General features: G+C 40.3%; 1 protein-coding gene across 6 annotated transcripts in view; it reads right to left on the reverse strand.

Annotated features, from left to right (window-relative positions):
- Nucleotides 1-10,698: 10,698 nt before the first annotated feature.
- Nucleotides 10,699-17,171, reverse strand: part of mdm2 (MDM2 proto-oncogene) — a 47,001-nt gene continuing 40,528 nt past the window's right edge. For all 6 annotated transcript variants that reach the window (XM_073059715.1, XM_073059713.1, XM_073059710.1 and 3 more), the window contains exons 9-11: nt 16,310-16,438; nt 16,150-16,233; nt 10,699-15,612 (exon numbers count right to left, since the gene is read on the reverse strand). In XM_073059715.1, coding sequence (XP_072915816.1) covers nt 15,091-15,612; nt 16,150-16,233; nt 16,310-16,438 — 735 coding nt within the window. In that variant the 3' untranslated portion in view covers nt 10,699-15,090. The remainder of the gene's footprint in view (nt 15,613-16,149; nt 16,234-16,309; nt 16,439-17,171) is intronic.

The raw sequence follows: 17,171 nt of genomic DNA on the forward strand, positions 1-17,171 counted from the left end.
TGGCAGAATATAGTATTAATGGTAAGACTCTTGGCAGTGTGGAGGATCAGAGGGATCTTGGTGTCCGAATCCATAGTTTGAGGGGTGGAGTTTGAGGAAAGTTGCTACGCAGGTTGACTCTGTGGTTAAGAAGGCATACGATGCATTGGCCTTCATCAACCGTGGGATTGAGTTCAAGAGTCGAGAGGTAATGTTACAGCTGTATAGGACCTTGGTCAGACCCCATTTGGAGTACTGTGCTCAGTTCTGGTCACCTCACTACAGGAAGGACGTGGAAACAATAGGAAGGGTGCAGAGGAGATTTACAAGGATGTTGCCTGGATTGGGAGTATGCCTTATGAGAAAAGATTGAGTGAACTTGGCTTTTACTCCTTGGAGTGGTGGAGGATGAGAGGTGACTTGATAGAAGTGTATAAGATGATGAGAGGCATTGATCTTTTTCCTAGGCCTGAAATGGCTAGCAGGAGAGGGCACAGTTTTAAGGTGCTTGGAAGCAGGTACAGAGGAGATGTCAGAGGTAAGTTTTTTTTATGCCGAATGTGGTGAGTGCATGGAATGGGCTGCTGGCAATGGTGGTGGAGGCAGATACGATAGGATCTTTTCAGAAACTCTTGGATAGGTGCATGGAGCTTAGAAAAATAGAAGGTTATGGGTAACCCTAGCTAATTTCTAAAGTAAGTGTATGTTTGGCATAGCATTGTGGGCTGAAGGGCCTGTATTGTGCTGTAGGTTTTCTATGTTTCTACATTTGAGTGGGACAGAGGGAAGATGGCACAGAATGCTGTAGGAAGGAGAGTCTCCGCTGCAAGAAGTGCTTTGTGCAGATGAATGGCTCCTAAGAGGAAGGGCCAATACTCCTGAGACACACAATTCATTTGAGATGGTCTTCAAGGAAAGTGCGGAATGCAGCAGGTGCTTTCACGCAGAACATGGGTCCAGCGTGCAAGTAAAGAGATAAACCCCTGACTTCTCTGGAATCAGCTCCAACGTTTATGTGCACATTGGACTGGTTTAACTGTAATGGGTCCTTTTATTTTTCTGGAATTGTTTGTTAAAATTGAAAATTTGGTCAATATACTTTCTTTATAATTTTTATGCTGGCGTATGATCTGTCATTTCTGGTCTACTGGTAACAGTGTATGGGCAGTACTTACACAGCATTCGCCAAAGCCTATGCTAGTGTTCTTATTTTGATGAACCCCAAATCCTATCAGCCCTAGGCATACATTGCTTATGAAAGGTGGCTGTCTCACTGTTGAGTCATGTGGCTGTTAGCAGAATTAGCTAACGAGCCAAGTTGGTGTACAAGCCCCGGTGAGAAGGTGGCTGTAATGTGATCTGGTCTTCAGGAGGAACAGGTAGCAGTCAGTGATAACAACAACACACACAAAATGCTGGTAGAACACAACATGCCAGGCAGCATCTATAGGGAGAAGCGCTGTCGACGTTTCGGGCCAAGACCCTTCGTCAGCAGTCAGTGATGTTAACTTGGCTTTTACAATTTAACAATCTCAATTCACGGAGTACTAATGGAACTAGCTAATGAGCCAAGTTGGTGTATGAGACCTGGTATGAGAGTTGCATATTTAACTGAAATGTGATCTAGTCCTCAGGAGGAAAAGGTTGCAGTCAGTGATGTTAACATGGCTTCTACAATTTTACAATTGCAATGCACAAAGTATTAGAAATAAGGTGAATGATCTTGATGCATTATTACAGATTGTCAGGTATGGTGTCGTGGCCATCAATGATGGTTGTAGTTGCGAGCTGAATGTCCAAGGTTACTCATTGTATCATAAGGATAGGAAGATAGGCAGAGAGGGTGGTGTGGCTCCATTGGTAAAGAATGGCATCAAATTAGTGGAAAGAAGTGATATAGGATCAGAAGACTTTGAATCCTTGTGAGTTGAGTTTAGAAACTACAAGGGTAAAAGGACTCAGATGTTAGTTATATACAGGCATCCGAACAGTAGCTGGGATATGGACCACAGATTACAACAGAAATAGAAAAGGTGTGTCAAAAGGGCAATATTATGATAGTCATGGAAGATTTCAACATGCAGGTCAATTGGGAAAATCAGGTTGGTAATAGATCTCAAGAGAGTGAGTTGGTTTAATGTCTACAAAATAGCTTTTTAGAGCAGTTTGTTGTTGAGCCTACTAGGGGATCAGCTAAACTCGACTGGGTGTTATGTAGTGAACTGGAGGTGATTAGGTGGAGTTTAAGGTAAAAGAAGCCTTAGGAGCCAGTGATCACAATATGATTGAGTTCAACTTGAAATTTGATAGGAAGAAAGTGAAGTCTGACATAGAAGTATTTCAGTGGAGTAAAGGAAATTACAGTGATATGAGAAAGAAGTTGGCCAAAGTAAATTGGAAGGAAATGTTGGCAGGGATGACAGCTGAGAAGCAATGGTCCAGGATGGAGGTATTGCAAAACCCAAGAACTACTCAAATGGCAAAATAGTACAACTGTGGCTGATGAGGGAAGTCAAAGCTAATGTAAAAGCAAAAGAGAGGGCATACAACAAAGCAAAAATTAGCCGGAAGATAGAGGATTGGTAAGCTTTAAAAACCTATGGAAAGCATCTAAAAGATTCATTACAAGGGAAAAGACAAAATATGAAAGCAAGCTAGCAAGTACTATCACATGTGGATAGTAAAAGCTTTCTCAAGTATGTAAAAAATAAAAGAGAGATGAGGGTGAATATGGGACCGCTAGAAAATGAGACAAGAGATATAATAACAGGGGACAAGGAAATGATAGATGAACTAGGTGAGTATTGTGCATCAGTCTTTACTGTGGAAGAAACTAGAAGCGTGCCAGATGTTGAAGAGTGTGAGGGAAGAAAAGTGAGTGCAGTTATTACACAAGAGAGCAGGTGCCCAAAAAGCTGAAAAACCTAAGGGTACATAAGTCACCTGGACCAGATGAGTTGCACTCTAGGGTTTTGAAAGAGGTAGCAATTGTGGAGGCAATAGTAATAATCTTTCAAATCTCATTGGACTCTGGCATGGTTGCAGAGGGCTGGAAAATTGCAATTATTACTCTACCATTTAAGAAAGGAAATTATAGACCAGTTAGCCTGACCTCAGTGGTTGGGAAGATGTTGGAGTCAATTGTTAAGGATGAGGCTATGGAGTACTTGGTGACGCAGGACAAGATAGGACAAAGTCAGCATGGTTTCCTTAGACTATGGTATTTCAGGAAAGTTACTAGCATGGTTAGAGCACTGGCTTATTAGTAGGAGGTAGGGAGTGGGAAGCAAAGCATCCTTGTCTGGTTGGGACTAGTGGTGTTCCGCAGGGGTTGATGTTGAGACTGCTTCTTTTTATGCTGTATATCAATGATTTGGATGATGGAATAGATGGGTTTGGTGCCAAGTTTTCATATGATATGAAGACTGGTGGTGGGTCAAAGAGTGATAAGGAAACAGGTAGGCTGCAGAGGGACTTAGTCAGATTAGGAGAATGTGCAAGAAAATGGCAAATGAAATACAATGTTGGAAAATACATGGTCATGCACTTTGGTAGTAGAAATAAATGTGCAGACTATTTTCTAAATGGGGAGAAAATCCAAAAATCTGAGATGCAAGGGGACTTGAGAGTCCTTGTGCAGAATACCCTAAAGGTTAACTTGCAGGTTGAGTCAGTGGTGAGGAAGGCAAATGTAATTTTAGTATTCATTTCAAGATGTCTAGAATTCAAAAGCAGAGATGTGATGCTGAGCTTCTATAAGGCACTTGTGAGGCCTCACCTTGAGTACTGTGAACAGGTTTGGGCTCTTCATCTAAGAAAAGATGTGCTGGCATTAGAGAGGGTTCAGTGGAGGTTCACAAGGATGATACTGGGAATGAAAGGGTTATCACACAAAGAATGTTTGATGGCTCTGGGTTTGTATTCGCTGGAATTTAGAATGATGGCGGGGGGGGGATCTCATTGGTACTTTTCGAATGTTGAAAGGCTGAGACAGAGTTGATGTGGAAAGGATGTTTTCCAGTGTGGGGGTAGTCTAGGACAAGAGGGCACAACCTCAGGGTAGAGGCATGTCCATTTAAAAGAGAGATGTGGAGGAATTTCTTTAGGCAGAGGGTGGTGAATCTGTGGAATTTGTTGCCACGGGCAGTTGTGGAGGCCAAGTTATTGGGTGTATTTAAGGCAGAGATGATTGGTTCTTGATTGGACATGGCATTAAAGGTTGCATGAGAAGGCCAGGGAGTGGGGCTGAGGGGAGAAAAGGATTATCCATGATTGAATGGCAGTGCAAGACTTGATGGACCAAATGGCCTAATTCTGCTCCTATGTCTTATGGTCTTAACTGTGGGTACACAGGCATCTACTTCAAGTGAAGAACATACCAGCTTCAGGATATATGAAGACATATGTCAATAAATGCTTAATTCTCACAGCTTGTTTCTTTCTTACCTTCAGAAAAAGTTTAGATCATGATACTTATGAAAATTACTTTACTTTAGAAGCCTGACCCATCAAATGCCAATGTACCAAAGCAATTACTGCTGATACTGGCAATCTGTAAAGAAAACAGAAAATGTTTGACATACATACATCCAGGCCTGCAGAAAGGAAAAAATAGTGAATGTTTCAGATTAGAATGATACTCAAATCTTGAATGACAATGTCACCTGCATTTTGTGCATTTAATCATTGCCTACAGCTTCCAAAGGCAGAATCTGTGGGCAGCAGATTGTGACAAGCAATCACATGAGATGGATCATAATGAGGACTTTACTATCCCAACCCATATTGAGGTGAATAAAAAGAGATGATAGCCAGCTTTACAAATGGATAATTCCCATCAAATAACATTGAATGGTTGTATACTCAACCCACATAAAGCTGTGGAAACAAATTTAAACACTCAAAAAGAATACAATTATTTACATTTGAAAAAAAGTCACAAATCTCATTTGTGCTTTAATCCCACATATTCATGTTTTCTACTTATAACCATATAACCATATAACAATCACAGCACGGAAACAGGCCATTCCGGCCCTCCTAGTCCGTGCCGAACTCTTAATCTCACCTAGTCCCACCTACCCGCACTCAGCCCATAACCCTCCACTCCTTTCCTATCCATATACCTATCCAATTTTACCTTAAATGACACAACTGAACTGGCCTCTACTACTTCTACAGGAAGCTCATTCCACACAGCTATCACTCTCTGAGTAAAGAAATACCCCCTCGTGTTTCCCTTAAACTTTTGCCCCCTAACTCTCAAATCATGTCCTCTCGTTTGAATCTCCCCTACTCTCAATGGAAACAGCCTATTCACGTCAACTCTATCTATCCCTCTCAACATTTTAAATACCTCGATCAAATCCCCCCTCAACCTTCTACGCTCCAATGAATAGAGACCTAACTTGTTCAACCTTTCTCTGTAACTTAAGTGCTGAAACCCTGGTAACATCCTAGTAAATCGTCTCTGCACTCTCTCTAATTTATTGATATCTTTCCTATAATTCGGTGACCAGAACTGTACACAATATTCCAAATTTGGCCTTACCAATGCCTTGTACAATTTTAACATTACATCCCAACTTCTGTACTCAATGCTCTGATTTATAAAGGCCAGCGTTCCAAAAGCCTTCTTCACCACCCTATCTACATGAGACTCCACCTTCAGGGAACTATGCACTGTTATTCCTAGATCTCTCTGTTCCACTGCATTCCTCAATGCCCTACCATTTACCCTGTATGTTCTATTTGGATTATTCCTGCCAAAATGTAGAACCTCACACTTCTCAGCATTAAACTCCATCTGCCAACGTTCAGCCCATTCTTCTAACCGGCATAAATCTCCCTGCAAGCTTTGAAAACCCACCTCATTATCCACAACACCTCCTACCTTAGTATCATCAGCATACTTACTAATCCAATTTACCACCCCATCATCCAGATCATTTATGTATATTACAAACAACATTGGGCCCAAAACAGATCCCTGAGGCACCCCGCTAGTCACCGGCCTCCATCCCGATAAACAATTATCCACCACTACTCTCTGGCATCTCCCATCTAGCCACTGTTGAATCCATTTTATTACTCCAGCATTAATACCTAACGACTGAACCTTCTTAACTAACCTTCCATGTGGAACTTTGTCAAAGGCCTTGCTGAAGTCCATATAGACTACATCCACTGCCTTACCCTCGTCAACATTCCTCGTAACTACTTCAAAAAATTCAATAAGGTTTGTCAAACATGACCTTCCACGCACAAATCCATGCTGGCTACTCCTAATCAGATCCTGTCTATCCAGATAATTATAAATACTATCTCTAAGAATACTTTCCATTAATTTACCCACCACTGATGTCAAACTGACAGGTCTATAATTGCCAGGCTTACTTCTAGAACCCTTTTTAAACAATGGAACCACATGAGCAATACGCCAATCCTCCGGCACAATCCCTGTTTCTAATGACATCTGAAAGATCTCCGTCAGAGCTCCTGCTATCTCTACACAAACTTCCCTCAAGGTTCCCTACACAAACTTCCACCTTATTTGCCAAACCAAACTCGTAACTTCTTTTAGCTTTTCTAATCTCTTTCTTAAGTTTCCTTTTACATTCTTTATATTCCTCGAGCAATTCCTTTACTCCATGCTGCCTATATCTATTGTAGACATCCCTCTTTTTTCGAACCAAGTTTCTAATATCCCTTGAAAACCATGGCGCTTTCAAACCTTTAACCTTTCCTTTCAACCGAACAGGAACATAAAGATTCTGTACCCTCATAATTTCACCCTTAAATGACCTCCATTTCTCTATTACATCCTTCCCATAAAACAACTTGACCCATTCCACTCTCTCTAAATCCCTGCGCATCTCCTCAAAGTTAGCCTTTCTCCAATCAAAAATCTCAACTCTAGGTCCAGTCCTGTCCTTCTCCATAATTATATTGAAGCTAATGCTATTGTGATCACTGGACCCGAAGTGCTCCCCAACACATACATCTGTCAGCTGACCTATCGCATTCCCTAACAGGAGATCCAACACTGCCCCATCTCTAGTCGGTACTTCTATGTATTGTTGCAAAAAGCTATCCTGCACACATTTCACAAACTCTAAACCATCCAGCCCTTTTACAGAATGAGCTTCCCAATCTATGTGTGGAAAATTAAAATCTCCCACAATCACCACCTTGTGTTTACTACAAATATCTGCTATCTCCTTACACATTTGCTCTTCCAACTCACGCTCCCCATTAGGTGGCCTATAATACACTCCTATCAGTGTTACTACACCTTTCCCATTCCTCAATTCCACCCAAATAGCCTCCCTAGAGGAGCTCTGTAATCTATCCTTCCAAAGCACCGCCATAAGATTTTCTCGGACAAGCAATGCAACACCTCCTCCTCTGGCCCCTCCTACTCTATCACACCTGAAGCAACTAAATCCAGGAATATTTAGTTGCCAATCACACCCTTCCTGCAACCATGTTTCACTAATAGCTACAACATCATAATTCCAGGTATCAATCCACACTTTAAGCTCATCCACCTTTCTTACAATGCTCCTAGCATTAAAATAGATACATTTAAGATACTCTCCACCTCCTCCTCTCTTTTCATCCCTAGCAATGCATTCAAATTTATTATCCTTTTCTTTCTTCTCCCCTACAACTTCGGGCTGAGCGCATCCCTCCTCCATCACCTGCCTGTCCTCCCTCACACACGGTCTACTTACTTGCTCTACTGGTGAACTAACCTCCTCTCCCATAGTTTCCTCAAATTGATTTCCGCCCCCCCATCTTACTAGTTTAAAGTCTGCCCCGTAGCCCTAGCAAACCTCCCCGCTAGGATATTGGTCCCCCCAGGATTCAAGTGTAACCCGTCCTTCTTGAACAGGTCACGCCTGCCCCAGAAGAGGTCCCAATGATCCAGAAACTTGAATCCCTGCCCCCTGCTCCAATCCCTCAACCACGCATTCATCCTCCACCTAATTCCATTCCTACTCTCACTGTCGCGTGGCACAGGCAGTAATCCCGAGATTACTACCTTTGCGGTCCTTCTTCTTAACTGCCTTCCTAACTCCCTATACTCTCGTTTCAGGACCTCTTCCTCTTTCCTACCTATGTCATTGGTACCTACATGTACCACGACCTCTGGCTCCTCACCCTCCCACTTCAGGATATCTTGGACGCGATCAGAAACGTCCCGGACCCTGGCACCAGGGAGGCAAACTACCATCCGGGACTCCCGATCACCTCCACAGAACCGCCTGTCTGAACCCCTGACTATCGAGTCCCCTATTACTATGGTCCTCTTTCTTCTATCCCTACCCTTCTGAGCTACAGGGCCGTCCTCTGTGCCGGAGGCCCGGCCACTGTCACTTCCTCCAGGTAGGCTGTCCCCCCCAACAGTACTCAAACATGAGTACTTATTGTCAAGGGGTACAGCCACTGGGGTACTCTCTAGTACCTGCCCCTTCCCCTTCCTGACCGTGACCCACCTATCTGCCTCCCGTGGCCCCGGAGTGACCACCTGCCTGTAACTCCTCTCTATCACCTCCTCACTCTCCCTGACCAGGCGAAGGTCATCGAGCTGCAGCTCCAGTTCCCTAATTCGGTCCCTCAGGAGCTGCAGTTCGGCGCACCTGGCGCAGATGTGGACGTCCGGGAGGCTCGGAGACTCCAGAATCTCCCACATCTGACACCGAGAACAACAAGCTGCCCTCACACTCATACTTCCCGAATAACTGAAAATAACAAGAACTAAAAGATAAGCCTACTGTGCCCTCTTCCGCCGTACTTATCTTACATATTTCAATATTCAGAAATCCAAGAGGCAAATAGCAAAAAAAAAACAAAATAACAAGGCTGAAACTAGATTTATAATCAATGAAAAGAAACACAAATACTGGAAAGTACTGCAACTGTGAAAATGAAACACACACTTTAACTGTTGGCCTTCAACTTAAAAGAAAATTGAGAAGATAACAGACATTTTAACATTGGAAGCAGATTAAGATTCAAATCAGCAGTAGGTCATGGGTTTCCTAAAATGTATTCATTGGTACTGTATGATGCAGAACTGTCATTCACTGATTGCCCAAATCGTACCTCTCAAAGAAAAACACACTGTAAAGAAATACAAAATATAATTGAAAATTTTTAGTTTAATTAAATTAAAATGGATTAAGTGATAGTTTAATCCTGCAATCCCTGACCTTTCGATTCAGTACAATGACATTCAGCCACACAATGTTTTAATTAAGCTTCCTTATACTTTGAGACTCTCAGTCTTTGGCTGCTCTTTGCTCTCTACATTGTACTAAGTTAATCTTTTGTTGTTTTATTTCCTGGGTGTGGGTCATAAAATTGGTGGGTTTTAACCTGTGCTCAGGTCCTTCATAATCTAGTAATGAAACATATAGTACATCACTGTATTTGGCAAGACATCTACAATCTTTCCTGCACCATTCCTCGGAAGAGGGAGCTGATAGCTAATTAGTTAATGAAATCCACTATCCAGCAACTCATCTTCTGCTGTTACCATTCTGCTCTTCATTTGCTGAAGTGTCGGCATCCAGAAAAACATGAGAATGTTGTTTTATATGAATAATAAAGCTACTTCTTTAAAACAAAAGACCTTTTTTCAAATAGTAAGCAACTTTTCCACAACATAAGCAGGAGCAAAGGCTAATATTTACTTTATAATAATTTATATTACACATGATAGTAATTTTATGAGTGACAACAAATTCAGGATATGAAGATTCTGTGATGGATTTACTGACCTTTTTGGGACCTATTACACTTATAACCACAAGAAAAGTTCAGGTACTTCTATCTTCCACTGCAAATGAAAATTATATGCCTGTTGGACAAATCCAAAGCGGAGGCTCCTCCATTATCTTTGTGATTTCCATGCCAACTTCATTTTTCGTCACTCCTGACAACTAATTCTGCAGTGCCTGATTCAAGGGATGTAATTGTCTTCAAAAACAGGTAACTTTTGGATATCAGCCTATGTTCCTTGAGCTGGAGACACTTACTACATTGCATTCAGGCACCACTCATCTCCCACACCAAAGCTGTGAAATCCTTACAACCTTCTCAATACTAAGAGGACCAAGCATGAATGTATTTGCTCATCGTTTTTTTTGTGTGGGCCCAGATCTTCCTGACACCTCCTTAAATAGTTGCATTTAGTTCATATTGTTTGCCAGCTTCCTATCAAAATTCCACTCTTTATGTTTGTCATTGCTGTCACTGTCTATTTGTTACTATCACCTTTTATTGTTTACAATTTACCAATTTAGTGCCACCTGCAAGCTTCAAAATTTTGCCTGGTACACCAAAATTGTGGTATCTAAAACTATACAAATCTCTTGGTGATGCCACTGTATACTTCCCTGCAGTTTTAAATACCATTTGCTTTCTATCCCTTATCCAATTTCATTAAAAGTCAAGCTTCTTTTTAAAAAGTTTATTTGCACATCAAACATACTTGCCACTTTTATTACTTTATTACCCTAATAGTCTTGCTTAATTAGTTAAAAAGATGTAAATCCCTTAATGTTCATTAAGCTCCCAAATTCTGAAGGCTTGTTGCATTTAAAAAATCTAAGCATTCACAAGGCACACTATGATAATGCTCCTTCAAGAAAATCTAGAATAGAAACATATTAAAATTTTCAGTTATTAATAAATGGAACAAACAATTGATTATTTTCTTCTAGATCAATTTATTCAACAACTACAATGAAAATAAACTTTGTTTTAAATTTAAATAGCATGTTTTACAAAGGAAAAGACAACTTATATTCAATTGGTATTTTTATATTAATAGTTTTAACAGTATACAAAACTTTGCACTCTCTAAATCAACACAAATTAAAAAACAATGAGCATATAGCTAGAATATAAATTATTTTATCAATACATTAAAATAATTAAATTGCATTCTAGGCATTCAATAACCAAACCTGTTGAAGAAAAGATCACTTTTTAAAATTCACTTTGAAAGTTTCACCTTAACCAAAGTTGCAAAGCAGTTCTAATGAAAGGAGAAAAATGGTGAGTTACTGCTAAACAGGGAAAATGATCAAACTTATTGATAAAATTAACATTATGAAAAATGTAACAGTAAACATGGATCCTAATTCGTATGCATACTTTGTTATTTTCAGCTAGCAAACACACTAACCCATGCTTAGTGTGTTTTTGCATTGCTTTGCTTGTTGGCCTCTACATAATTAAAATGTAGCCTTTTACAAGGACACGCATGTAAAATTAAGTATTTCTATTTTCCGTCCTGACCAAGGGTCTCGGCCCGAAACGTCGACATCGCTTCTCCCTATAGATGCTGCCTAGCCTGCTGTGTTCTACCAGCATTTTGTGTGTGTTGTTGTTTGAATTTCCAGCATCTGCAGATTTCCTCGTGTTAACCCATGCTTGGATACTGTTTTCTCCAAAGTAATGGAAAACGAAATAACTGAAGTTGGTTATATTATAGCTGGATAAGTCATAAACTATACATGCTTCTAGCTGAAAACTGGAGAATTTTCAAATTAGGAATTAATCAGCTGAGGATGAACATTAGTTAATAATGGAAGCCTCCAATTCAGAGACTACGGCAGGAAGTAAATTGGTTCACAAAGGGATGCAAATTATCTAAATAAGTTGACTTACTGCACTTGCAAGTAAATGAACTAGAATCATTAAGTTTTTGCATTGCTTTGCTTGTTGGCCTCTACATAATTAAAATGTAGCCTTTTACAAGGACACGCATGTAAAATTAAGTATTTCTATTTTCCGTGTCTTACAAGATTTGAGGCATATTCTACAGCTCCTGAAATGGAAGTCCTTTTATATGAAGTAGTGCTGCAATTGCCCTATTTCTACCCACAGGGAAGAGTGGAATAATCAGTTTGCTTATAATCCTATCTTCTTCCCAAGGTGTGGCTACACTGGAGTCTACCCAACTTACTCTTTTAGCAACACGAGTGAATCTGCAGATGCTGGAAATAAATAAAAACACAAAATGCTGGCAGAACTCAGCAGACCAGGCAGCATCTATGGAAGGAGGTAGTGATGACGTTTCGGGCCGAAACCCTTCATCAGGAGTGAAGTAACATGGGATGGTCGAGGGGGGATAAGAAGTGGGGGGAGGGATGAAGTAGGGAGCTGGGAAGTGATAGGCTGAAGGGAAATGGGCTAGGGGGAAGGTGGAGAATTATGGGAAATAAAAGAGAAATAAAGGTAGGGCTGGGGGAGATTATAGTGAAGGGGGAAAAGAGAGAGAAAGAGAACCAGACTAAAATTATAGATAGGGATGGGGTAAGGGGGGGGGGCAGGGGTATCAACGGAGGTCTCTTTTACCCTTTATTTAGCTTTGTCTCAACAACCTGTCTGTGAATGTGAACAAAAGAGATGGTTGTTGACTTCAGGAGGGCACGGAGTGACCACTCCCCGCTGAAAATCGATGGCCCCTCAGAAGAGATCATTAAGAGTACCAAATTTCTTGGTGTTCACCTGGCTGAGAATCTCAGCAGTCTGAGAGTGAAAATATCTTGGTTAGTCATTAGTAAATATTCCAAATTTTAAACCAATCACTCTACAAATCATCAATGGAATGAATGTCTGAGTCTGGGGCATAACTAAATCTACAACCATATACTGTATTTGTAACCATACAATTAGCTACTAAGCCCAGGGAAACCATTTCTACTGACAGAAGAAAGGGCAAAGGTAGGTACTGGCAGCATAGAGCCAGACACTTTGGGCAGATGGAGCTCGTCAGCCATGGTTGGCAGCTCATCTGGAAGGAAAACTCTGATCTTTAAAACTTCTGCTGTTTTGCGGCTATACCCACTCATCGGAAAGGCTGTAGGATTAAAGCCCGAGGGAGAAATCTGGAGCTGGAGTCCCTAAGGCAGACCTATTGAGTTCAGTGCTGACTGGTAACTCCTGCAACGCTGCTGGTACCGAACTGTATTGGTCCTTGCTGTTCAGAGGTATTGTCACATTTAACATTAAGGCTGTAAAATATTCTATTCAAAACAAAAGTGATCTGTATCCACCACAGCCTATGGGTGTCATCTGATTTCTAATCTTCACACAATAGTGTAGTTAGAATCATTATATGATTCTACCTGCATCACTCAAATTGTTATTAGTTTGAGGCCAATGTAGTGAGACAAAAGGAATGATGCTTTTCAGAGATGCCTTTTTCAATATAAATTATAAATAGATTAAACTCTGTTAAAAACTATTTCTTTGAAATGAAAGAGATTGGTAGCTTGGATTGGCTGCTTGTTTGCTGATCCTGGAGGTTAAGTTTTGTCACCAATTGAAGTGACATCATCAGCATGAAAATTAGACCAGATAAAAGAGGTGCAAAACCAAATCAGCAATGCATTCAACAGTAGTAATTTTACAGTGGAAGTTGAAGTAGAAGACCAACTCCTTTTCCTAGATGTATTGGTCAGGGGAATGCGGACTGAAGTTTGAAAACATCGGTTTACTGGAAAGGAACAAATACGGACCAAATCCTGTTATTACAGTAATCATTCCAACTGCCACAAACAAGCTTGCTTCCGAAAGCTATCCAATCGAGTAGAAACACAATGTAGTACTGCAGACCTCAAGAAGAAAATCATCTTTTCAAAGTATTCACACATGATGACTATCCAAAAAATGTCATCAGAATATGTCTTGTCTGGAGAAACAACCTTTTAACTCCTACTGAACAGAGAGAAAGAGGCTAACCCTACCAATCATCAGGAATATTACTGAAATGACGGCAAGACCACTTCAACCACATGGAATAATGGCAGCACACAAACTCAGCGCAATCATCAGAATGCTCACCTCGAGACCCAAAGATCCAATAGCCTACATGAACAGAACAAACATAATGTACCAAATCTGATGTGGTGACTGGCCAAATACCTCGTAGGACGAACGGGGAGAAAACTATCCATGAGACTACATGAATATCAGCTAGCCGCAAGAAGACATGATCCTCTGTCACTCACCTCAGTACATAAGAACCAAGGACATAAGTTTGTCTACAAAAATCCTGGCAGAAGTACAAAACAAAAAATCAAAAGAATTTTTAGAAGCTTGATTCTCAATGGGAGACTCTATAACAGGCATATTGAACTGAATACAATTTCTGAACATATATTTCTGTGAGAATGGGGCTGAAGGGTGAGCCATGGGCACCCAAGGAACCAACGCTCACAACGATCGATAACCCAGGGATATGGGCTAGCGAAGATCACTCAGATATCTGGTTGACAGGGACCCAGTGGAGACTAGTGGCCAGGGTGACAGCCAACCAATCAGAACAACAAGTCAGGCCAATGTAAGCACAAGCAAGGCAGAAATAACACTCAATTGCTCACTGATGATGTCACCTCGACTGGTGTTGAAACGCTTGCAACCTAATCTGCAGGTTCGGCAAATAAGCTTAAGAGCAAATCTCCATTTCTATTTTTGTTCACAAATTTCTACATTTGATAATTATTGAATAAATATTTCCCTTTTAACAGTACCTAAACGCCATAAGTGTTTTGATATGTGAAAGAGGTACACAAATAGAAGTTCAAAAAAATTTCCTATACATGCTGAATGGAACATCTTACCACTGTCTTGGGTATCTTTTCATGCTATTATTTTGAATTGAGCTAGTCAGCAAAGAAAGGTGATGCCTACAACATTTCCATAATAATTTAGTTTAACTGAGGAAAACAGGACAAATGTGTAAATGAGAAAAACAAATTAAAACTGGAACACTTAATGTGTTTAATCCAATTAAATGCAGAGGCAAATATTCTTTCTCATTATCTCAATGGGATCCCCTTTTCTGGAAGCAACTAACCAACCAAAACTAATATATTTTTAAAAAATCAAGTGCAATCTTAAACATGGGCCCCAACATGGATTGGTTATATTTGGTAGCACCAATGGACTAGGTTTCCCCATCAGATCAATGTTAATAACGGAAAATCATGACATTATAAGTTTCACAACTTAAGCAGTTTATTCACCCAATTTTTTTCCCCAGAAGTGTGCCTTATGCAAAGTCAAACCACACTATTATAAACAGATTTAACTGAAATAGGTCAACACAACATTTTGGATTGGCTCTCTGCACATCGGGCATGGTTTATTTCTCTTCTTCAGCTTCTTTGCGCATGCATAACATGCAAGAAGATGGCCAGTCCTACCATGGACAATACAACCATTCTTTGGTCGTGTCTGACAAATAACACAGACTTCAAAAGGTCCAGAATTATTGAGGTCTCCTTTCTCTCCCTTGTCTGCATTTTCTTTTTCAGTTTCTTGGCTGCAACAGCTGAAACTTCCAGACGTAGATGGTTGTGAACATTCAGTTTCTTGTGATTCTGAGTAATGAGAAGTTTCACTGATCAAATCAGAACAGTTTGACTCCTTTGACTCAAGCATCGATGCTTTGCAATCTGGAACATCAATACCTTCATTTTCCACTGTGTCACACCGCTTGAGTTTAGGTTTATCTGGAAGCCAATCTTGCCGAAGGGACCAGCATCGGTGACAGAATCGTGGTAGTGGAGGGTTCAGTTCTTCACATTCAGAACATTTCCAATAATCCTGTAATCAAATTTTACTGCTGTGAAGCTAGTATCAGAGATAAGTAATCCATGAATATCAGTACCATGCAGAGTTAGGTACTGACTCACACCGCTATGGGAAAAGCAAACTACCAATGCAACTTGCTGCTCTACCCCATTTTAAAGAATGTAGAAAATCACTGGATTACTGCTGTGCAACTAACACATGACTGGAAACAACTTGCCTTTCTAAAATGTAGGATGCCCACTATTCACTTGTTCAGTATCCAAATAAAAGGTACAAAATTTAAAGAGAAAACTTTTAAACTTTGACTACCATTACTCACTGCACAGTAGTGTTCAAACTTTACTGATATCCCAGCAGTATGCAAACTCAGTTTAAAAAAAACTTACTGTGTTCTGTGGAGGCTTTCAAAACAAAAATAATGCAATAACGATACGTAGATGTGGGGAAAAGGTAATTTTATATAGTGGCTGACAAAGGGGGAAAAAGTGCTGCAACAATCCAAATAACACCCCGCCCTTAAAAATAAGCATTTGTCACAGTGAAACTTACAGCTACAGATAACTCTGGATCAATTTCTTCAATAAAGGTGCCTTCATCACTGTCAGCAGCTTCATATATGGCAACTTCATAAACCTGTAAAAAAGCTATCATGAGTACCTGTCATTATCAATGTTCTTTAAAATTCAGAAAAATAATGTTTGAAACTTGCCTCTTCATCAGTTGGGTCTTGTGAATCTTCACTGAAATTGCTATATTCGTCAGAATGTATTGACTCAACCTCAAACTCAACGCTGAACTTATCACTGGAGTCCTCTCCTTCTGTAGCAGAGTTAAAGTCCTGCAACAGAAATATAAATGCTAGTGTTGATATCAAGAACAAAAATCTCTCACTATATGCATTTATACAGTATTGAGTTTGGAGCTTTGTTTCAAATGAAATTCAAGAATGTTACTTAATGTATTTGATCTACATATAATTTCCATTTATTCCCTCAATTTTAAATAAATATCTTCCTCAGCAAACTAAAAGTGTGCAAATTCCACTAGTACACCCAATTTTTATTTAATTGTTAAATTTTGATTGTGTTTTGAATCATTAAAAGCAGTTTTAATGCACATCTGTAGAATGTGCATAGTCCAGGTTTCTTCAGCCTACTTAGAAAGTAGAGGCACTGGTGAGCTTTCCTGATTGTATAAATGTGTTCTGAGACAATGAGAGGTTGTGTGGGATGTGCACACCCAGCAGTTTGAAAGTGCTTGCAGTTTCTACTGCTTTGCCACTGATGTAAAGATGTGACTGGTGCAAATTCTCCTGAAGTCAATAACCACCTCCTTTGTCTTGCTGACATTGAGGAAGAGGTTATCTGCATTGCACCAAGCCTCAAACTCAACCATCTCCTCTCTGTAGGCTGTATCATTGTTTTTTAGTGATGAGCCCCATCACTGTCATGTCAATGGTGAACTTCACAATGTGATTACTCAGGTGTTTGGCTGTGCAGTCATGTATGAGCAGACTGTACAGCAATGGGCTCACCACACAGCCGTGGGGTACACCCTTGTTGAAGATAATG

This window comes from Hemitrygon akajei, chromosome 10 (assembly GCF_048418815.1).
Source record: "Hemitrygon akajei chromosome 10, sHemAka1.3, whole genome shotgun sequence".
NCBI classification, from domain to species: Eukaryota; Metazoa; Chordata; class Chondrichthyes; order Myliobatiformes; family Dasyatidae; genus Hemitrygon; species Hemitrygon akajei.